The 24088-nt window shown below is 42.5% G+C and overlaps 1 protein-coding gene and 1 long non-coding RNA gene across 5 annotated transcripts in view; one reads left to right on the top strand and one right to left on the bottom strand.

The window, feature by feature from the left end:
- LOC113218945 overlaps window positions 1-24088 on the top strand; it is a 201838-nt gene that overhangs the window by 5606 nt on the left and 172144 nt on the right. The window lies entirely within an intron of this gene.
- The window catches only part of LOC408958 (nucleolar protein 4-like), a 92850-nt gene that overhangs the window by 34698 nt on the left and 34064 nt on the right, over window positions 1-24088 (bottom strand). For all 3 annotated transcript variants that reach the window (XM_006559588.3, XM_006559589.3, XM_392487.7), the window contains exon 2: window positions 2166-2220. In XM_006559588.3, coding sequence (XP_006559651.1) covers window positions 2166-2220 — 55 coding nt within the window. The remainder of the gene's footprint in view (window positions 1-2165; window positions 2221-24088) is intronic.

Genomic DNA, 24088 nt, shown 5'->3' with positions numbered 1-24088 from the left:
ACATACGTGATTCTTGGGCATACGTTCTTCTCTTCGCGTATCCTTTTTAGGACGGATTAAAATTTCCTCTCTCCCCATCGGGGGGAAACGTTTCCTTCCTGGGATTCCGAGCGTTGAAAAGAAATCTGGTTCCATTTCGAAGCGTTCATCTTCAATTATACAAGGACTCGATTATACCCTCTCCCTCTCCTGTGTACTCGTGATACAAGTTTTTCACCAACAATGATTGGAAGATTTTAAAGCCACCCTGCGTGATATACATATATATATGTGTGCGTGTGTAAATGTGGCCACGCCTTCTTTCACCTAAAACCGCGTTTCACACACTGCCTAGAGATATCGTTTACCCAGATTGTATGAAACTGACACTTCGGCCAACCTCAGGTGCTAAACCCTCGAGGATATTACGCGTCAGAAAAGTCTCTTTGCTTTTGCATTAACGAGTCTGGTTACATTCGATATCTGAATTTTTCTCTCTCTCTCTCTTTCTCTCTTTCTCCTTTTTTTTTTTTAGTCGATACGTAAGAATTCGTGCTCGTTACTTTTCGTAAGAATTTTTTTTTTTTAGAGAATGTCATAAGATCCAATAGTATTACTTCCTTTATATGTCGAATCAAGTAGTTTAGCGACTCCAAAAAAAAAAGAAAAGAAAAAGTATCGAAGATTGAATCAGAAGGATGAATAATCATCCTCCGTTCACAATTTCCTAAAATTACGAAATCTAATACAAGCAAACAAATTAAGATTAAAAACAAATGAAAACTCGGGACCTAAAAGAATTCCCTCCCTAAAAAAAAAAAAAAAAGAAAAGAAAAGAAAAATAAAAGTTGGAGGAGACAAAGTGAGTCACGGGTGAAGTGAGTCGAAGCGCGCCCATGAGGATCGATATCATCTCTCCACCCCCATGATCGTATCACGAAGCCATGATCGGCTGAGTATCTCGCCGCACTCGAGATTTCCCTCCAGTTCCAGCGTCGATTCGTTCGAGCGGGAGAATTAGCAGTGACACGTAGAAGGGTACTCGTGTCGCGGCAGAACGAAAGCACCGGGAGAGAGAGAGAGAGAGGAGAGAGAGAGGAGAGGGAGGGAGGAGAAGGAGAGATTTATTAGCAGCCGGATAAAGTTGGCGGGTGACGGGGAACGGCGTGACGTCTAAATCATTCAGCCTGTTCAATAATGCAGAAACGCGACGCCACCATCGTGTACGATTTGGGTCAGATTCTCGAAATGGACGCCGACCTGACCCCGTGCAAGGGGACAACGAACGTCAAATTGAACGATTCCGTCGTCTCTCTGGCTAGAGTTCGTCGATCTTTGCGAGAATGATTTTAATTCGTCGCCGGTTCGACGCGGATTTTTCATGGGGAGGGGAGATAAGACCCCCCCCCCTCGTCGAATGACAATTTTTCAGGGAGTTTCAGAGGTGTGATACTTTTTTTAAAAATTTAGGGGATATTGCACTTGGGTTCTCCCTTAAGGAGTGTATTTTTTAAAATGGAAAGATACGAGGATAGAAGTGTTGGATGATGAGATAGGAATTTATTATAAACTAAAATCGTTAAAACTAATCGTGTATGTATTATTTACAGTGGATTTATTTGTATATATTTCCTTTTATTATTTAAAATGATGCGCGAGAAGGAGGCAAAATAAGGATTTTTCTACCAAGGTGAAATTAAACACGAAACACATGCATTGAACCGATATCCATTCTGAAATCCCCGCGAAATTTTTCCTCTCTGATCATATTTTAGAAACTTTCAAATACATATATATATATATAAAACATTTCAAAATTTACATTGAAATTCTACATTCCCCTTCTGAATATCTAGGGATCACCAAGAAAAATCACTAGATCGTTTTACGAGCAAAATAATTTGAGACTCGCATACAATTTTATATATATACATATATATTTCGATGCGAAAAAAAAACAGAATTCAAAAGAGATTATCGCAATCGATTAATCAGAGCGGAGAATTCTCTGGCAAAAAGTCTCTACGCGTCGGATCGATTTTTTTCTAACGTAACGCGCGTAGTATAAGTGAGAGCGTGACACGAAAAAAACGTGGCGGGCCGCGCGATCGCCTCCGACACGAATGGAAGAACAACAAGGTCCGCGCGCGTGTGCGTGTGTACGAGTAATGAAAGGTTTTGCTTACTCGAGTAGTGATCCTCCTCGGATATGTCGGCTGGCTCCGGGGTCGAGATGTTTTCCTGCAACAAGATGCAAACGCGTCGTTAGCGCCAGTGCAACCACCGCCACTTGTCGAACGATTTTCTCGCGCGAGAGGTGCAAAAGAGCTTTTCAACTTTTTTCCCCCCCCGCAAACGGCCCCCTCCCCCCCACGTGCTTTTCGCACCACAACCACCGCCGTAATTCTTAATAAGAGAGGAGCAAGTATAAAGCGGTATTCACTATTTCAACGTGCGTACCTCGTGGAAAAAAATTTTTATAATATTTATTGCACTCGAGTTTCTACCATTCTACTGAAACAGTGAATTCGAAGGGGAACAGTTTTCGAAATTTATTTATTTTTAAAGATAGAAAGTAACAGTTCGTGAGATATCTCTTACTCGAGCTCCAATCATCGACAATATCCTCGGTAATATTCCAAAGGAAGAGAGATACGTTTAAAAGAATTGAAAAACATTCCTTAAGAGGACAGAAAGGATTCGAAGAGATCGGGAGATGGAAAAATCCGGAGAATCTATCGTGGAAGGCGAGCCTCTCGCGTTTCACGGAATCGCCGATTGTCTTCGTCCGCGATTGCGCCACGCTCGAAACTCACCGACACAGCCGCGCTTTCCGTACACCCACGGAACGGCCGTGGACTTTATTGTCCCGGATCGAGAGCTGGCGGCGGCGGCTTGCGGTTCGTCCGAACGCAAATTACTTACGCCTCGGCTCGGCGACGTGCCGTGGGAGATCGAGGCACGTCGAGAATCTCGGGGATCGATACGCCGCTCTTGGAGGGGGGGGAGAAATTATTGGCCAATAAATAATACGATTCGGTAGCCAATGTTCTTGGGCAAACGTGTTCGAAAAGAAATGTAAAATGACCATAAATACATATATATATATATACTTTGTTGGTTAAATAATTCGAGTAATGGTACTTGGCTTGGTGTCTGTGATATCGCGGCGAGGATAAGTGTTGTCCATGGTATTTAAGAAACGATCTATGCATATATTGACAAACGATTATTTCAAGTAATGTATACAGTGGACGGGTGTGTATTTAAAGAACGTGCTCGTATGCTTGGCAGACCGTTATACGATTATTAAGCCCGTGGATAATCCGCGTGGATGATGATATTTAAAGAACCGTATATCTCTTTGAATCTGCTCTTCTTATAATTTCGCAAAACGTACGCATATTCGACGATCGGAAAATCAGATTCGAAAATCTCGATCTCGAGATCGGTCCTCTCCTCGTCGCCCAGGCGAACGAAACGAGGCGAGCGCTCGCCGGTTTCGCAAGGCATGGCCGGGATAGGGACTCTCCTATCTGTGTCAGGTCTCGTGTTGCAACTGCAGAAGGTCGACCGGTGTATGCGTCGCGCGGCCAATTGATACAGGCCGCAATTTTGTCCGGTGTGTTGCGGAGGACGGCATACCACGGGGTACAAAAAAGCGTACGCTTTGCGCTGACGTAACTGGAGGAGAGGAAGGGTGGCCAACAATGTCGAGCGACAAAATTTCCATTTCCCTCTCCTCTTCCTTCCTTCTCTCGTTATTTTCATTAATCTTCCGTTTCCCAGATACGTAAGACTGTGCACGAGAGGAGCTAAACGTATATATATATATTGACCATAACTGGGCGTAGAAAATCACATGGGCGAATTGATGGTCGGGATCGCGAATAAAAGGTGAATCCATTAACCCATATACCGGATACCGGCGCGCGATAAATCTTTCCGCCTACCTGGTATCGCGTGAATTGCACAATGCTGCTCGAGAGGGGAGGGGAAAGCGTGAAACGGAAGGATAGGGGAGGGGGAAAAGAAAGAAGGGAAAAAAAAAGGAGGAGAGGGAAGGATCATTGACACGAATAGCTTCCTTCGAGAGGGACCGATGATATTTTACATCGTTCGAGTTTCCTCGAGAGATCGGTTTCTGTCATCGGTTCTCTTTCCGAGAAGATCCTCGGGCAGATTCTACCGTTACCTACAAAATCCTCCTCCCGCGCATTCCGCTCGGGAAGGAAAAGGCTCGCTGCCTTTTAATAAATCGGTGGAATTTATCGGCCGGCACAACTCGCTGATGCACGATGGGTTATTTTAAGAATCTTTCATTAGGAATTTAATATAAGTACAGGTGGCAGCCGTTCCGTCGGTTGTTTCGTTTCCGGCCCGGCCAGGTGGCGCCAAAAGGCGGTCGAAAGGCTTGCGAAAGTTTCAAATATCGACAAATAAACTTGGTTTCGAATTTTTCGAAATTTCGTCGAAAATTAATTTGGATCCCAAAGGAGTTGAAATTAAGCGAATTATTTTTATACAAGATGAATATTTAATTCGATGTTTACGTCTCTTATTAAGTGCGTTCAGTAGAGGCTTAATTTTATTATTTCTTTATCGATATTATCGTTAAAAATTTTTTTAATAATTACACGTTCACCGCTCGGAAAATCAACGAAAATTACCTATCTCGTATGCAAAATAAAGAAGCCGATAATCATCCTTCCTCCATTGCCATTTTACTTGTACCCGATGAAACCAGACCGGCAATCAAATACTGTAAATCAAATAATCCGAGGCGAGTGTCGAATATTTTCTTTTCTTCTTCGTTTTCCACCGGTTAAGCATAACCGGTTGACCGATCCAAGAGACCAATCCGTTTTTAGAATTTAGATCGGTTTTTCAATTTTCCCGCCACTATCTGTCCAGAGATTTTAACCAAGAATCCGTTTCTTTCTTCCTCCTTCTATTTTCGTATAATTAGAATCGTAACAGAAAATGTTATTAATTTATTCGTACATGTTCGTGAGAAGATATATGTACGATTAGAAATGCAATGATTAATTGATAATTAATTGTTTCGATGATCGAACAGTTTGTACAATTATTATACTTGAATTATACTTGGAGTGTTTCGAGATGTGATGTATTGCGGAAAAATGTGTAATTGTTATAATTGGTTCCAAGACGACGAGGAGGGGCGAACATTGGGTTCGATTAATCGATGCTCTACTGCGATTATAATTAACTCGATATCGAAGGGTTGAGAATCGTAGAGCTGTGCGAGTTATTTTAACGTATACTAGTTACAAATTAAACTCGACAGAGCGAGATATAAAAATATTCACGGAGGAAAGAAATTCTTTTCTCAACTATCAATTCCTCGGAATGATCAGGTGATGCTTAAAAATTTTCGTTTCGAGAAAAATTTCCAACTATCGATGATTAATCGATCTGAGATAAGAAATGAAAATAAACAGACTTCAAATTTAAAGTCTACTACTTCGTTACTTCCTTTACTTTTCCAATTAAACAGTAAACTTAAATAAAGTCTACTCATTTTCATAAAATTTTCATAAAAAGATAAAAGAATAAACCAAAGTTCCTATTTCTTTTCTCTCATTTCCAAATAAATAATCCATAAATATTTCCTTTTACGTATAATTTAAATAAAGTCTCATTTAATATTAATAAAACTTTCGTAAAAAGATGAAAACTTAGAATAAACCATTTTTTCTCAAATAATTATCCATTATTTCTCTAATATAGAATTTAGATAAAAAAATCTTTCTATTTCTATCCAAAATTTTTAAAAAAAGATGAAAGCTCCGAATAAACCATTTTTTTCCCAAATAATTATCCATTATTTCTCTAACATAGAATTTAGATAAAAAAATCTTTCTATTTCTATCCAAAATTTTTAAAAAAAGATGAAAGCTTCAAATAAACCAAAATTCTTCTTTTTTTTTTCCAAATAAATAATCCATAGATATTTCATTATCTTAATCTTTCTATTTCTATCCAAAAAAGATGAAAGCTTCAAATAAACCAAAGTTCTTATTTTTTTTTTCCTCCTTTCCAAATAATTATTACGAATATCTCATTATTTCTCTAACATAGAATTTAGATAAAAAAATCTTTCTATTTCTATCCAAAATTTTTAAAAGAAAAATGGAAACCCCTCCCCTCTCCCCAATATTTATAATATCAACGATCACAACGTAATCCAAAAAGCTTTTGCTTCACCGAGTGGAAGCGTCTCGGTGAAATCGGTTAACTCGACGCTTCCTTCTGCGGCCGGTGTGGCCTCTCTCTCTCTCTCCCCCTCTCCCTCCCTCATTTTTCTCCCCCTGCTTCTTGTTGCCGGCCTCGAAGACGAGCACCGCTCCCGGCTCGTTTCTCATTCGGCGCGGTGCGCTCTGTCGTAGGTGTATACGGCCGACTGGCCGCGCGCTCGCCGAGATTCCCATTTATCAGGGTACATCCGGCGGAAGTGGGGCGGCCCGTGCGTAGGTGAGACGGGGCGAAAGAGAGAAGATAGACGGCCGGCGGAGAGAGAGAAACCCAGAGGACATTGTTCATTAGTACCTGTGACCTCAGGATACCCTGTCCCTTCTATGATTTATGGCTCGTTTAGGTTACGAGATTGGCCGTAACGATGTTTTTCTTTTTTTTCTTCTTCTTCTTTTTCTTTTTTTGCCGCGCGTGATTGGTCGTTGCGAGGATTATTACTCGATCGAGTAGCTTCTTTTCGTGGAAAAATCCATTCAATTACGATTAATTAGGATTAATCCTAAACTCGTTTTAACAACGAGTGATTTTAGATAAAATCAGATTTTAGATAGTAAAAGAAATCTGTGCCTGCGAGATGTTCAGAGGCGCGGGTGAATTCTTTGTTAAATTTGTTGACACTGAACGAAAGGCGAAATTCCGGGCAGGATGCAAGCTCGAAAAAAGAAAAAAAAGAAAAGGAAAAAGAATAAAAACGAGAAGAAGAAGAGAGACCAAGTTCACGCCACCAGTTGACTCCCTCTCGCGTCAGTGACAATTGCTTCATCACTGTGCAAACTGTACCGTATCGCCAGCTAGATAAACTAACAAGAACGACACATACGCGAAACGTTGACCCGTTTGTTTAAATCACTCTTATATAAAAAAAAAAGAAGAAAGAAAGAAAGAAAGAGAAAGAACCAACTGATTCCGATATAACGATCCCCCGTTAAAACCAAATAAGAGATACCTATATACGACAGGATGACGCGCAGCGTCTCTTTTCCTCGGCTCACAGCCGCTAACGTACCGGTTCTCAACCCAAGATCTGTATTTGTCGTCTTCATTAACGAGGTGACAAACGCGTCACGCCGCGTAATAACTTGGCCTCGCGATCCTCGCGTAAGCTTCTTCTCGAACACTCGTGCAAAGAGACAAAAAAAAAAAAAATAAAAAAAGAAACACGCGGAGAAAAAGAAAGAAAGGAAGGAAGAAAGAAAGAAAGAAAGAAAGAAAGCGCGGCGAAGTGGACATCCACGCAGAATTATCCACCGTGGCGGGCATAGCCCCTGGAACCCGGCCTATAAGACCGGCGAAGAAATTGCCTGGTGGCAGGGGCGGCGGGTTGCCCGAGTTGCCCGCTGCCAGGGGCACAGAGGGAGCCTGCGCGCGTTTCTCCAGGGAGATACGGTTGGAACGTTTGTTTAGTTGGCTGCAATTAAGCCACTTGGCGGCAATTGTTTGTCGCTCAGCACAGAATTCCGCTCCCACCGTGCGGATATACGCGGCCATAAAGCGCGCGTGTGCGTTCACCCGCTCGCGCGCCTCGTGTTGTACCAACTCGCCACCAACACGGCAATTCCAGACGATAAAAGCCGAGCGAGTTTAGCCGGGGTTAGGGGTCAACCGGGTCCAGTAGCCGGTGTCCGACCAATCAGCGGCGGGGCCGGGCATCCCGCTTGGCGCGAGATCGCCACGGACGATTGTCTTTTGTCTTCGGCGCGGTTGCTAAAGATGGACGGCGATGAATTGCGCGCCGAAGTCACGCGACGGCCGCCTCTGCACGCTGCATCTTTTTTATTGGACTTGGAACGATCGATTGACTGTTTGCAACGAGGAGGATTGATCTTATGGATCTCGTTAAAGGGGGATTTTTAAACGTTCCTTTGTTACGTAGCCAATTTTTTTTTTTTCTTTTTGATGACAATTCCGTGAAAAAGGTATTAAAAGATTCAAGAATTGATCGAAGATTGACTTCAAGAATTTTCTCTTTTTAAACGCACGGAGACGCGTTTTAATCGGCGCATGCATCTCGACCGAGTTGGAGGATAAAAGAAATTGGACCATTAGAACTGAAGAGAGAATCGGTGGGCCGGTTTGATTTAGCTGGCCGTGGATAATGGGCAAATGATCGTGGCCTACCGGTGATTTCAGGGCCGTGTGTTTTGACTGGGGTGAAGCACCTATCTCCCTCTCACTCTTTCCCTCATCCTCGACTGGTTCCCCGTCCTTGTTCCACCGAACAGCGAGCGGCTCTCAATTTCGGCTCATTTGCCTACCAAATCCGACGGCCTATAAATACACGGCTACTCGTACGGTGAACGGGTCTCAAGGTCACTGGTAATTACCTCACAAAGTCAACCACGCTCGCGCCCTTGCCCGTTTCTCTTTCCACCGTTCGACCGATTTTTATCGCCCATTGTCGAGCGTATCCTTGTCGACCGCCTCTTTGTCGAGTCACCTTTCGTTCCGTTTTCATCTCGAACGTTTTGTTGTGACGCGCTCTCAGTGCGTGTTATTTTCTTAAATATATATATATATAGATATTCGAGATATCTTAATTATCTCCGACAAGAGTTAAAAATAGCTGGATCCAGAATACTTTCGAAACGACAATTGGGATAATTTGATCGATTAATAAAACGAAACAGAAGCCATCCAAGCTTTTATTTCACACGAGCGTCGTGTTTTCGATTCTATCCACGGTGTGCATACCTATATAACCCGCGTTGGATGAATCATCAACGGACGAGTCGCTTCTTTCTCTAAACAAACCGACCAAACCGACCTGCATCCTCTAACGGTCCCTTTCGAAAACCGAGAAACGTTTCGCCAGCGCCATGTTGTAACCTCCGGAAAAGGGGAAAGAGGAGTCCAAGAGGACACACCTGCAACCCATCACCGAGTGTTGCGCACGAGAGGCAAAAAAGTGTGGCCTGTTTCCAACGTTTCCATCCAGTCGGAAGATGCAAGTATTTATACGGTAAACGTGTATACGCTCCCCGTTAAAAAATTAGGAAACAGGTAATTTATTCTTCCTCTTACGTAAAAATAAAATTTATATCCACGATGACTAGGATATTTTTCTTACGAATATTCATATTTTTTTATTACGTAAGAAAATCGAATTTCTTCTCGATTCTTTCTTTAGAATTCTTAGAAGAAGAAAGTTAATTGCACCTAGATGAAGAATAATCATCACGTGTATAATATATATTTTTCAGAAACAAGTAACGATTCCTTTTTCGTAGATCGACATTACTCGTTTTGGCGGGAAAATTAAAAGTTAGTAAAAAAAGAAATTCCCACGACAAAGGTGTCGTTCCCTTTACTCTTGAAAAAGAGTTTTCGTCTCGCGTGTATACCCCCCTCGTGCACTCGAACGCCCATTTCCAGAACAGAACGACCTAACCTGAAACGAGAAGAAAAAGAAAAGAGAGAAGCGAGAGAAAAAAGAAAAGAAAAGAAAAAAACTTCGAACGCTTCACTCGCGTATCCACTCGTATCTCCGCCCAGTCCAAGGATACCGAGCGTCTTGCGCCCGTTTCGTGGCAAACGTATTCGTCTCGCAAACGAAGGAGAGGCGAGGAGTGGAGAGGGGTCGAGGAGAGGGCGCTGGTCGCCTGACGTCATCGGGAACGAATGCTCCGGAGCTTGTTCAGGTTGCGTCAGGGGGATCCGTGATGATCGTCGGAGCTCTTCTGATTCTTGGCGGGAAGGGGGGAGGGAGGCAGGGGAGGGGAGGACGACCGGGGTCACCGTCGCCGGGATAACCTCACACGTGTGCGGCCCAAAAAAAAAGGAAGGCCGAGATGGGGAGAGAGAGAGGAGAGGCGGAGGAGGAGAGAAGAGGAGAGAGAGGAGGAGGAGGAGGCGAATGGCGACGACGCCTGAGGCGAGCAACTCTCCGTGTAGATGTTTGACGTGGCGGAGGGAGGTGGCCGTCCGCGGAAAAATAACAGGCTGGAAATGGAGACTACTATTCGATCGTTGTGTTATCGAGCGAAGGCGTCGATGATCGGGCCGGTTAATCGTGCCACCCAGGTGATAACGATTCGTTTCGAACGAATTGGCTTGCAATCGGGAGGGGAAAATTTTCCATACGGTGAGAGATGTTTTTCTTTTTAAATCTCTCTCTCTCTCTCTCTCGCCATATTTCGCTATATTACATTCTGTTACTCTTAATTAATTCTTTATAATGGACGAGTTGATACTTGTCGAAAAGCTGATTCTTGAAAAGATTAAATGAAAAAGTGGGAGAAAAGAAGAAAAAAAAAAAAGGAGAAGGAAAAAGGGGGTCACACGCGCGTGTAACAAGGTTGGCTCGCACCCCGGGCAATAATGGACGTGTTACACGGGCGTGGATTCAGAGAAACACGGGCTGTGAACATATACACACGTATATACATGCACGGAGGAGGCCATCGTACGTACGCTGGACGGATGGACGGACGGACAAACGAATGGGAGACTGTTACACCCAATTGTCCCTCGTTGTGCGGGGGTCAAGTAAGGTAGCCAGCCGGGCACCGCTGTGCACCGTTGTCATCCGTGACTGGTGCTGGATAAACTGCAGGCCGGCTCGAAAATACAGCGACAGCCCGGTGGGAAAACAGCGACGTTACTTTACGATATCGTCACGCCTGTCGCCTGATATAGTAACAGGCCGACGTCGCCTCCGTGCCGTTTCCAAGCCGTGGCAAGCCTGGCCCCGATGATTAGGCCATCAGCTACGAGATGCTTGCTCGCTCGCTCGCTTATCTCCACGCCTCGTTCGTTATGTTCGGGGATTTCCTTCGGTTTTTCTCTTTTCTTTATTTTCGAGACCCGTATCTCGGACACGGTTTGATGCAATTCTTCGTTCACTTTCTCCTCCCTTCTTTTATTATTATTTAATCTCTGCTTTTTGTGATTCGTTTATCATTGTCGAGAAATTTTAATTACGTTTTAAAATCTTCTCCTTTCCTTCGCTCACGATTTAACGATCATAAAAAAATTTCGAGCGACACAGTTTGAACGGAAGTTTGAAAATTCACGGGGAGAGGAACGAATTTAATAGAACGAAGAGAGAGAGAGGGGAAAAAAGAAATTCAAACGATCCAAAAATACACACGAAAAAGGAAAAATTGGTGTAAAAGGGAGAGAGAGAGAGCCCATCCATCGCGTTCCGTTCAGCGCCCTTCACTTTCGTTCGTTCAATGGAATATTTCCGATCCCCTTTTTTTTCTCTCTCTCTTTTTTTCGGGGAAACACCCCCGTCCTCCCCTCCACGTCCGTCGAACGCCAATCGACAAGACCCGTATCGGCGTGCTCGTGCGTGAGGTGTATCATCTGATCGGGTGGGCATTCGGCCACGAGGGAAGGCGAACGTACGAAAAAGAGGAAGAGAGAATAGAGAACGTTTCGAGCACGCGCCCTACTCTATCCGCTTCCGCCGCGTAGACGCGTTCGATTCGTTTCTCTTCAGTCGCGTCTCGCGCCACGAGCAGGGAGTATGCGCTTTATCACCTCTCTCTTCGCCTCTCGGATAATATTTTTTTTTCTTCTTCTTCTTCTTCTTCTCCATCCGAGGAGGAACGATAAATTATTATTATTATTATTGTTTTAATTTCGCGCTTTTCCTTTTCTCGAATCGTCAACTTCAACTTGTATCTTTGAAAATTCTTGCATGTAATTTTAATTGTTAAAAAAATAGGTACGATAGGATTCTGTTTTCTGTATTGAAGATTCGCGATGAAATATTATTTGTTGCATATAGGTTAACGTTTTCTTTCAGAATATATATTTCTATTATCTTTTCTTTCAGATTTTTTCTTTTTTCCCTCTTTTTCTCGAATCGTCAACTTCAATTGTATCTTTGAAAATTCTTGCATATAATTTTAATTATTAAAAAAATACGATAGGCTTCTATTTTCTGTATTGAAGATTCGCGATGAAATATTATTTGTTGCATACAGGTTAATGTTTCTTTCAGAATATATATTTCTATAATCTTTTCTTCCAGATTTTTTCTTTTTTCCTCCTTTTCCTTTTCTCGAATCGTCAACTTCAACTTGTATCTTTGAAAATTCTTGCATGTAATTTTAATTATTAAAAAAATAGGCTTCTGTTTTCTGTATTGAAAATTTGCGATGAAATATTATTTGTTGCATACAGGTTAACATTTTCTTTCAGAATATATATTTCTATAATCTTTTCTTTCAGATTTTTTTTTCCTCTTTTTCCTTTTCTTGAATTGTCAACTTCAATTGTATCTTTGAAAATTCTTGCATATAATTTTAATTGTTAAAAAAGTAGATACAATAGGCTTCTGTTTTCTGTATTGAAGATTCGCGATGAAATATTATTTGTTGCATACATTTTTTCCAGAATATATACTTCTATAATCTTTTCTTTCAGACTTTTTTCTCTTTTTCTCCTTTTTTCATTCTCCTACTGAATAAGGTGATGCTTTATCCCTGAAACTGATTCGCGATATGATAGATTTATAAAACAAAACTACGAAAATTAACGCGAGTGGATGTGGAAAATATTTGCACGGAATTAAATTAGATAAGGAGAAGTGAAAATTGGGCGAAGATGAGATCAATTGAGGTAAATTAAGGGAAACAGAGTAACGATAAGGTTTTAAACGAAACTTTGATCTTGATTCGAATTAGAACTTAACCACGGTGCAAAGTAAACATTGAATTTAATTTTCCATTTAATACACGCAACATTTTATGCACGCAATCTTAACACTTAACACAAGCTTGTTACGTTGTCACTTAATTAATATTTAATTAATAATTCATCTCGTAACATAAATATTATATATATACGATAAATCACAATTATATTATCTGGAAATTTTCTTTTTTTTTTTTTTTTTAGAAATTTCGCTCACTTTCTTGAAATAAAATTTCATCGTACAGTTTCTAATATCCATTATTAAATTTACTTCTCTCGTACACCAATAACATTATCTCTGCCACGTACGATAATAAATTAATTATGAAGCAATTACAAAAATAATTAAAAACAAAAAAAGAAATAATATACACAGAATTAAGAAAGAAAGAAATATGATAATTAACGAGGAGAGATAAAGAAATTTTTGAAATTCAAATTTCAAAATTTGCTGCAAGAAACTTTTTCGACTTTAATATCTCTTCTCTCTCTTCCTCCAACGAACACGTGATACGAATTCGACGGTGACGTTAACGAGAAGTCCAAACTCTGAAAGAGAAACGTTGAAACACACGCGGTAAACCGATTAATATCGATCGTCGGGATCCTCTTAGCCGACGATCCTTCGCTTCGATCCGCCTCGAATTTTTTCATTCCACGCGGCCCACTTTTTATCGTTCCTCCACCTCCGATAAATGCGATTCCTCGAGCGCAAGAATCTTTCTTTACAACGAAAATAAAGAGTCGTGTAAAAAAGATAGATCATCGAATGGTGTGAATATAAGATAAACAGATGATTGTTAAAAGATTAAGAGGAAAGTTGTTTAATTTTTTTAAACTTGGTTGCGAGATAAATAAATATTTCGATCTTATTTAATTATAATATTCCCCTTTCGATTCAAATCCAGGAGAGAAGAAGTAGAAGGAAGTTTTCCAATCCAATTCTTGTCCGAATTCTTCCAAATCGTTGGCAAACGCACGGCAAGTGTCTTGTGAGTCATCGAGTAAAACGAACCTGATTGCACTATTTTATGTACTAACTTAATTGCACATATACATATAAAGGCTCGTTTATGCGAGAATTGTAAATAATGATGTACCGTACCACGAATAACACGTCTTATCTGTGTAATAAAAAAAAAGAACAGTTTGGAGGTGCAGTATAATCAAACGGGTCTTATTCAATGCTAAATCGATACAAAGGGAAACGAATTAAACATTGCTATTCAATTACATCAATTTTTCCCACAAAATATTCTTCACACACACCTGAAGACGTGCATGCCCGCAAATGAAGCAGCCAGGATCGGAATGAATAGTTAAAAAAAAATCGTTAAACATGGTTAAATCGTAAGGCAAGGAAGCATTAATGAACGAATGTTTATTCAATCCTTCCCACGACGTGTTATCGCCTCTTTATCAATCCGCCACATTTATTGCACGTTTTATCGAAATTACCTTCGCCTCGAATAAGCTACTAACTTCGAAGAAAGAGAATTCTAATTTCACAAGTACAAGTTAGATCAATTCTGAATTAACCTTAATCATCAACGAATGTGTGTCATAAATAAGAAGGGAATTCAATAATTCCAATTTCGTTCCAATTATTCAGATGTTAATCGCTTAATCCTTCTTTTTTTTTTTTTTCAACTCTACTGGCCACCTCTTTTTTAATTACCACCACGATTCTGATAAGTTACCTTGCCTCTTTACCTGTTTCTAATCTGTACACGCGAGTGTGCAGTGCTATACGCGCTAATCAAAGAGACGAAAGATTAACCGAACGAAACCCGATCGCGATAAAACCGATAATCATCGAGATATATATATAAACGTTCCATCTTGTGTCCGCTTTTAAATGATGTCGATTAACGTGGCTGGATTAGGTGTGCGGAACAACGGTGTCGACCGAGAGGTAGTCGTGTTACGCGCGGATGCGTTTAATAAGAATATTATACGTCTGGTTAGGAATTAGCATGGAAGCGGCGCGATGAGCTCGTAATCGTTCATCTGAGTGGTCGCGGTGAGTTGGATAGATGCGTCGAGATTAATTTGTGGGAAAATTAAATTAGCCCGTTCGTTTATTCGATCACCGTCCCGCGAGGAAAGACAACATTTAACTATTCGTTCGATCGATAAGAATTAGACTCCCCTCGTCAAAATTACTAAAACTAATATATAGATACAGAAATCGTTCAAAGAATCGGGAAAATTCGGGATAAGATTTCGATTCAAGATATATACGCAAGTGGATATAGTCTAGCTTCGGATAAACTCGGCAAGAGTCGGCCACGATCGGACTCGCGAACCGACGACACCCGACTTTTGCCGAACCTTTCCGATCCCGAGAAAGAGGGAATATTTCGAACCGAAAATTACGCGATATCCAAGCTTTTCTTTCAAATTTAATTATATATCGTCGCCGTATAATTATTTATACACGTATATATATGTGTTTCGAAAAAGAGTTTCTACGAAGCTTAATAACGCCGAGTGTCCTGGTTCTTCGTGAGAGGCGATCCCTTTTCGGTGCACCGCCGACGTCGAAAATCCGTCGTTGCCCATCGAGCAAAACTTTTCTCTCTCTCCGGGCTCGTCACAAGCGTCGAGGGGCCTCGAGTTGAACTCGCATGCGAGAAAAGCCGAGGCCTGCCAAGGGAATATTATACTTGACGCGTATATATACGCTCCGCGAGGAGGCCTGTCTCGCCTCCATCCTAGAGAAGGAAGCTTCCACTGGCGAAACGGAGAAAGAAAGGGCTTTCGACCAGGGAACAGAAGAGGAAACGAACGGAGAGAAAGAGAGAGAGACGAGGTAGGGGAAGAAAATAGCAATAGTCTGAGAGAGTTTGAAGGGAGTGGAAGAAAAGAAGGTTGAAGAGAGAGAGAGAGAGAGAGAGAAAGAAGAATGTCGAGGAATCAAAGGGGAGGGAGAGGAAAAAAATGGGAAGGCGGGGAAAAGAGAGGGTACGATCGGGAAATGAGAAATGAAAATTGAGAATGCGCGAGAGAGGGGAGGGGCAAGCAGAGCGAAAAATTGACGCAATTAACCAAGAAGCAAGGAAATGCGAGGGAGAACAAAGCGGAGGAAGGTTGGGCAACCGCGGTTAGAATGAAGGATCAGGAGGAGGGGGAGGAAACCGGAACAAGAGCGCGGAATACAATAACCGTGGAAAAGGTGGCGGCCAGCATGTGTAGGAAGGAACCGAGGGGGTTGGTTGAAAGGGAGAAAAGAAAAATCTTGGGGTTTTGAAAATGGGGAATTTAAAATCCGAATGCGCATTAATTCTTGGACGAGATATCCGGGGAAAGGATGTTGTGGTTTTGTGGATATCTAGCCAAGTACGCGTTGTCGAGCAAAACGCAGGAATTAAAATGGAAGGGAGTGTGATATTTTCTTTCTTAAATTAAAAAAATAGACGATTTTCGAGTCGAAACGACGATAGAATCGTGATATTATTCAGAATAATTGGCTTTCCATTTTGTTGCAAGGAAGCTTATTCTAATTCCATAATGATTCGGGAATTATTAAACGCAATTGGTTAAAATTGTAGTCAGATTCGAAGATCGGCATTGAACTTGACCCAATGCACAGAGTCAGAATTCTATCTATCCAATGGCCGACCGAGGTGGAACGGTATAGACACACTGGCATACCTATCTCCAATCGTTCGAATCGATTAAACCTCCTGTCCCGGAAGTCCTTGGCATACCTCGCTGCCAGCCGATAAACGACCGTGCGATTATCAACGGACACATTTTACTTTCTCGCCGTTGGATTTCTACCAGGAAATCCGACGATATCACCCGAGACCACCCATGGATCCAGCCTCAACGTGGACTCGCCGATTCGATTCCTTCGTTTGCTCGAATCTATGCCCACCGAAAAGATTTATAAGGGATAACTCCGTCCGATTCAATCTCTCTTTCCTCCATTCCTTCCTTTAGCGAGAATATATTTTCTTCCCACGAATTTTCATTGAAATTGTGTTCAAATTAAATATTATATTGGCCAATTATTGGAGAAAAAGGAAAAAATTGTAAAACGAATTCTTTTTTTCGTATCTTTAAATAAATAGTTTTTAATTTATCTTGATTTTATTTGATATCAAATAAAAGTATTTTGTTTAAAAAGAATTAATAAAAAGTTTAGCAAGTATAAAAAACGTAAAAGTTTATATATTCGATTCATTGGAAAATGATTTCTTCGACGAGATGGTGGAATAAAATATCACGTATGAGACACCCAGTATATATACACGCTTCAACTTTTCCAATCAAGCCAATAAAATACATCTAATATATACTGCTGTAAAACATTACGATACAAAATTTACCAGACACCAAGTATACATCCACGTGTATTTTCACTGTAATGTCGAAAATCAACATAACTCTCGCATCTATTCTATAATTACATCTATATCGACAAATTACAATACACAAAACCCACGAGACACCCGGTATACACGCATGCAACTTCAACGTCTACAAATTAGGATACGAAACTTAGTAGTCAGTATACAAGCTCGTGCAATTTCCTACTTTAATCACAAGTCGACTCGTCTACAAATTAGGATAGGAGATTTAAGAGACACCCGGTATACAAGCTCATGCAATTTCTTACTTTAATCACAAGTCAACTCGATAATGGCCTCTAGAAATTAGGATATTTAAGAGACACCCGGTATACACGCTCGTGCAATTTCTTACTTTAATCACAAGTCAACTCGATAATCGCCTCTAGAAATTAGGATATTTAAGAGACACCCGGTATACACGCTTGTGCAATTTCTTACTTTAATGACAAGTCAACTCGATAATGGCCTCTAGAAATTAGGATATTTAAGAGACACCCGGTATACACACGCTCGTGCAATTTCAACGTTCTTACTTCAATCACAAGTCAACTGGATAATCGCTTCTAGAAATTAGGATAGGAGATTTAGGGGACACCCGGTATAGAGGGATCGACGCTCACGCACGCAATTTCGACGTTCGACTGCGTATCGTTGACCCCCGGCTCCCTCGGTGACTCGACTCCTCGAGGCGCAGAAATCTCAAAAGCTGATCACACAAGACATCCGGACCCATTTCCAAGCCCCATGATGGCCACGCGAGTTGCGCGCCGGTGCTTGACGAGCCGAGAGAGTATCGCGCTGTCCTTGGGCCGGATGACCAAACACGGATCGGGACGGTGACACACGCATACGAGAGGAGAGCCTCGAAATCCTCGTGGAGAGGACTGGAACCCCTCCCCTTCTCCTTCTCTCTCTCTCTCTCTCTCTACTCACGTTCGAAGAAGATACGCGACGAGTCGGGGAGAGGAGAAAGCGAATGGGACGGAATGGAGTGGACAGAGGTCAATCCTGTCGCTTATCAGCGTTTGCCCTTTGCTTCGTGCTTTGCGACGCTCGATAACGGGACGCGCGAACCAGCCTTGTAAATCGCGGCACGGGTCTGCGAGGCGAAACGAAGATGAATTTCCACGCGGAGAATGTGAGAGGATGATTTCTTCGAGGCGAGAATAAGAGAGTGGAAGATAATTGTAATTTTTTAAAGAAGAAGAAATGTTTTGTATGGAATATCGAGCTAGGAATTAGTAAGAGTAAAGAAAAAAACTATTAATTTCTTGGTCGAAATGAAAATTGGTTATTTGCATTCTTGTTATTGAAAAAATAGGAGAAAAGGTTTTACTTCGAGACAATTTGAAGAATAAAGAATCGAAGTGAAATCCATTCTGGCCAATTTGTACACCTTTCAGAATTCATTATTTCCCCTCGAAACAGGAAATTGTCGAGAGGAAGAGAAAGGGAGCCAACGAGTTGATCCAAGTTTGATATCCAAACATCGCCAGACTTCAAGAGCCCATGTTTTCCCCGATTATCGGATTTCCTTTCTTTTTTCTTCTACCTTTCCCTTTGCAGGGGAATACGTAAATGATAGTAATCCACGAACGAAGTTGTAAAATTGTTTCCAGATAAAGATCACAATCAAACGCCAAAAATCTAAATTTTGAATGCGATATTTAAACAAACAGCCCTCGTCCCTTTTGTCGAAATTGTTGAAATGAATATCGGATCGAAGAAATTATAAACGATTCTGTAAAAGTGATATAATTATGATAAAAAAAGGAAAGGGAGATTATAATATTCGGAATGCACACTATATGAAATATCTCAGCAACAGGTTCTTTTCAAGATGCATGTGCATTCAAGCTTTTCAATTCCAAGTTCCACTTCCCGAATGAATACCACGAAACATAATAAAATAAATATATTATAAATTCGCTACCATTGTCTGTCTGCATTATCGGGAAATAAAGAAGAACGCAAAGATTTACATGTACACACACAGAGAAAAAAAGAATCCTAAAATAAAATTCCACTACAATATAATATCATTTCCAATATTCCAAATAATTCCTCCAATCCTATCCTCATTTTCAAAATATCAAATTCATCGATACAATCATAAGCAGCACGAATTAAATTTAAAAAAACCTTTCCCAAATCCTTAACTCCCGAGGAACAATCCAATTCGAGCATCCATCACGGACGGATCACAAGCATTAATTACGCCGCTCCGCGTGTACAAAGACGGCGTGCACAATCCCGCCCAACGGCCCAGATACGCTCCACCTTATTACGTCGATCGGGTCGACAAGACAGCCCATCAAGACTATCTTCGCGGGAAGCGTGTCAGCTCGTGTGGAGGTCGACAGGATCCGGCACGTCCCCACGACGCGTGACGAACAGCCCTCGATCAAACGGCGTTGGATCGCCGATAATCGATCCCCGAATCGACCGGTGATTGACCCATTGGGGACACAGGAGCTCGGGTTAGGCTAGGCCGGCGCGCGTCAGGAACTCGATCCATAAATCGAGCCTCCGTTTTGTACTTCGCTAATTGCCCTCGAGAGGAATCGGTTTCTCGGAGTTTAATAAAGAGTGTACATACCTCTCTCTCTCTCTCTCTCTCTTCACCTGTTCCTCTCAGCGGAGATCTCTCTGAGAGATCTGGAGGAGGAGGAGGATAGACGGATACTTTTGCCTGGCATCCTTTTTCTTCGCCTCTTTTACCAGGCTCCTGAGGTTTCGAGTTGATCGAGGCGAGAGAGGGAGCTGAAAGAGACTCTAAGAGCTGAAAGAGGAAGAGGGCGCCTCCTCTCCAACGTTTTATTTTAGCACGCCGAGCGGAGAGAGAAAGAGAGGAAGAGAAGGAGGATCCTTTTTACTTCTCCTCCTTTTTATTCCGCTGGTCGTTATAAGGTATTCTATGATGGTTCGCCGGTTCCAACGGCGCCCCTGCTAAATGGAATACGAGCGGGGGGAAGGGCGAGAGGGAAGAGGCCAAGCGTTGCAACAGGAAAAGAAGAAACGGAAGAAGAAGAGGAGGAGGAGGAATACGACGGGACTACCGAGACCAAGAAGAAGAAGAGGGAGAAGGAGGAGATGAGGAGATAGCACGGTGGGGGAGAGGCAAGCCTTTCCCTTCTTTTAAAGCCACCATCCTCCCCTGTACTCGGATCTTAACCCTCCGCCACCCCGCGAGGACCACTCCTGCCCCCGTTTCTCCTCGCGTTGGGAGATTTTTTCGAGGGGGAACAGAGAGAGGGAGAGCGAAGCCGACTCGTAGTCGCCGCGCTGGCAAATGTTTCTCGGCCCCCGACTCGGCACACCTACTCCTTCTGTGCTGGGGCCTCGTCGAGGTCGATACACGCGCTCTGCTTCACTGAGGGAGGGAGGGAGGACGACACCAGCCGTGGAGCGTCCAGCAGAGCCGCCAGAGTTTGCGTGGACGGGGCACAGAAGCGGATATCGGGCCGAAATCAACTGGCAGAATGGAAAGGTACGGCTGATGGATAAGGTGAGTCTTCTGGCAGGAGGGTGGTAGATTATTTTTGGTCTGGTGAGCTCGGTTGGTTTATTGACCTGGTCGATCTTTGATGTTTCGAGCATTTTGCAGGATTGGAATCATTCGAGCTTGCTCGTATTTAGATTATTCCGATAAGATAATTGACGAGATAAATTTTTATTTTTAGCTTCTATTTTTTTTTTCATCTAACAGATCGATTACTTTAATATTTGGATATTTTGGAGAACAAGGAAAATAATATAGAATAAAGAATGATTAATCGATCATCGACGATCTGTAAATGTTTTTTCAAAAAGAGAGGGAGAGGAGAGAAAAAAAGAGAAAAATATGGAAGCAAATGAATCCCCTACGCTACGCAGTTAAGCAAATGAACAACTACAAGTTTATCCACTAGGATACTAGGAATAAAAAAATATTTAGTCTCGCGGAAAGAGCTCGTGGAGTGTTTGCAGTCCGATTCTCGGCTTGCACTTCATGCAAGTCGTACAATACTGTCTTTGGTTGCGCGTACAACCCGTCGTACAAACTCCCACAAACGCAAATTTAATGCCTGGGCATAGGCTTGCCAACGAATCCTAAGGCACTCCTAGTTGCGAAACAAGCCGTTCCACGTGTCTGTCGGAGCGATTTTTCTACGCCGTGGCGTACAACGGTGCTCAAACTGGCTGAAGAGGCTAAACAACCGAGCGCTATCCGCCTGGCTGCCTGTGTTTCAAATTCAATTGCCGCCGAGTTCAAGTATCGGGAACTGTTTCATAACCAATCCGTCCAACGTGCTTCAACTTTTTAAAACCGTAAAATCTCTTTTCGTATTCACAATTTCCATCCTTTTAAACATTCAACTTCACAGACAACTTACTTTATACAGAAACAACTTGACTGGTAAAAGAGCTCCTGATAGAGAGAGAGAGAATACGAAAATTTTAATCGAGTAACCGATTAATTATTACCGGTTACAAAAATTTTAAATCCAAATCTAATCGAACTAATTCGTCACCTCGACATAACCTCGCCAACTCCTCGCTACCGCCACCTATGTTGAACACATCCAGCCCCTCAATGGCGTTCCACGTGTCGTCTCCGGGAAACACGCTTATCTCCTCTCTTCCCCTTCCTCTCTCTCTCTCTCCTCTGTTAAAGCACATCTGCACATCCGTGTGCCACGTCGTCTTTCGGTACACGAGCAAAACAGCGGGAAAAAGAGGGACGAATAGCAGCGGCGGCGGCGGCGGTTAGAGGCAGCGCAGGCAGCCAGAGAGAAGCCAAGAAAGTGGCGTCGGAGTATGGAGAGGAGGGGAGGGATTGGGTTGAGGGGTTAGACGAAGAGGCTGAGAGGCGACTAAGTCTGGCTTTAGCTTTGGCGGTATGTACTGCGTGTATTGTGGAGGGGGAGGGGGGAATGAATAGAGGGACAGGGACGGAATATAAGGTAAGAGGGAACGGAGGGAGTCGTGGATGGAGGAGGGCGAGGCAGAAAGAGTCGAGGCAGAGACGGCAGAAGTGGGGGAGTCAAGAACCCTACAAGGAATTAAGAGCTTATTCGTAACAGGCACCGTGATGAAGATCCTATGGCTCGTGGAACCTATGGGCTCGAGGGAGGGAGGAGCGAGAGAGTGGCTCGACTCTCCCACACCGGGGGGGATCTTTGGAATACCAATCAACCGGCTAATACGCTCGCCCATGCGGGCGCCAAATTGCCTTGGGACGGAGAGGCCCTCCGCGTTCCAACTTTCTTCGTCTCTGCGCTGGACGCCGTCACCCCGTGGGCCCTGCCACCAGCGGAGGGGGAGATAAGAACTCGAAACTCTACGCGTGCTCTTTCGTGACAGGAGCCTCGTTTACAATCGCGAAAGAGGTTAGGTCAGAATTTGGAAACGAGTTTGTAATCTTGTTTGGAGCAGAGGTTCTGTTTTCTAACAAGGATGAAACGTTGAAACAATTGGAAATAAATTGTACTTGATTTTAATAAGCTATGGATTAAATTCAAAATATTATTATATAAATTTACTTCCTTTCCAACATCATTTGAAGTGCAATTTCATCTTGAGTCTCGATCGACTTCCCAAAAGAAAAAGCCAAGAAAGAAATCTTCTTTTTCCTTTTGTATAAGGTCTTCTCCTTCCCAAGAAGGAGGAGGAGGGAAAAAATGAAAAATGCGGCCATTTAGTCCCGATGCGTGGCGGATGATCGCCGTATCCCCTTTGATACCGTTGTGAAAAATCGGTGGTGACGCCAACTCGTTACAGATCTTTGCGAAGCACCACTTCGTGCCAGGACGCGGCGAGCGGCGCATAAACGGGGCGATCAGCGTCGCGGCGCAATAACGGCTCTCGCCAAGTTACGACGGCCTGGGTTTAAACTTTTACTGGCCCGGAAACGTCGGCGTCTGGACCGGTTTTTGCTCGTTTCCTCGCTTTTCCTCCGCTGCGATTTTTTTTTTTCTTTCCTTTTCCCCCTCCCACGGCGGGAGGAGATTATTTCGTCAAGGTTGTTTCAAAGGTTAACAAGTTTCCAAGTGTCGAAGACAAGCAACGTATTAACGTCGAGCTAATGATTTTCAAAGTAGATTAATTTATTGCACGGTAGATCTTTTAACTTGCAATCTGGTTGAATTGATTTAAAATTGTAATTCTGGATCGATTCTAAACAAAATTTGAACTCTTACAGATGAGAACTACTATTTTGTTTGACGTAATCTATCAAACAGTTCTAATTTCCTCTTGACTAATTCTCTGGAAGAAGGTTTTTTGCAATTGGTCGAGAAGAAACAATGTATGGCGCAACGCCATTTCTTAACGGGTCATCAAGAATCGTAGGAAACTGGATAAAGAAACTAGCCAATACTAGCGCTCATACCATGCTCAAGCGTCGTTTGAAAAGGGGGTTATACGTCGAGTGATGGAGAACGATATCGGCTTGATAGTCGGACGGATGGCCAGAGGAAGCCTTAAAACGGCAGTGAGATTTTATAGGAGTTTATCTTCCGGCGATGGAAGTGTTGGATAGGAGAGTCGTTCGAAACTGGTGCCCGTAGTCGCGGCCAACGAGGACGTGGAAAATGCCAAGGAAGTGGAATTGCCGGGGGAACAACGGGGCTGACACGATCGTACGACATCTGAAACGATGATAACATTAGGAAGAATGAATAAACGTCGTTGAAACGGGTTCAGATTGTGTAAGAGACTTGGATCGAGATTTCCTGGAAGAAATACATTGATACGAGAGAAATAATTATCGAAGAATAATATTTAAAATATGATGAAAAATTCTGCAAATTTATTTCCTGGCTATATCGATAATCAAAAAT

This window comes from Apis mellifera, linkage group LG8 (genome assembly GCF_003254395.2).
Source record: "Apis mellifera strain DH4 linkage group LG8, Amel_HAv3.1, whole genome shotgun sequence".
In the NCBI taxonomy this organism is placed as follows: Eukaryota; Metazoa; Arthropoda; class Insecta; order Hymenoptera; family Apidae; genus Apis; species Apis mellifera.
The sequence above is the reverse complement of the archived record's forward strand: the minus strand, read 5'-3'. Positions and strand labels throughout refer to the sequence as shown.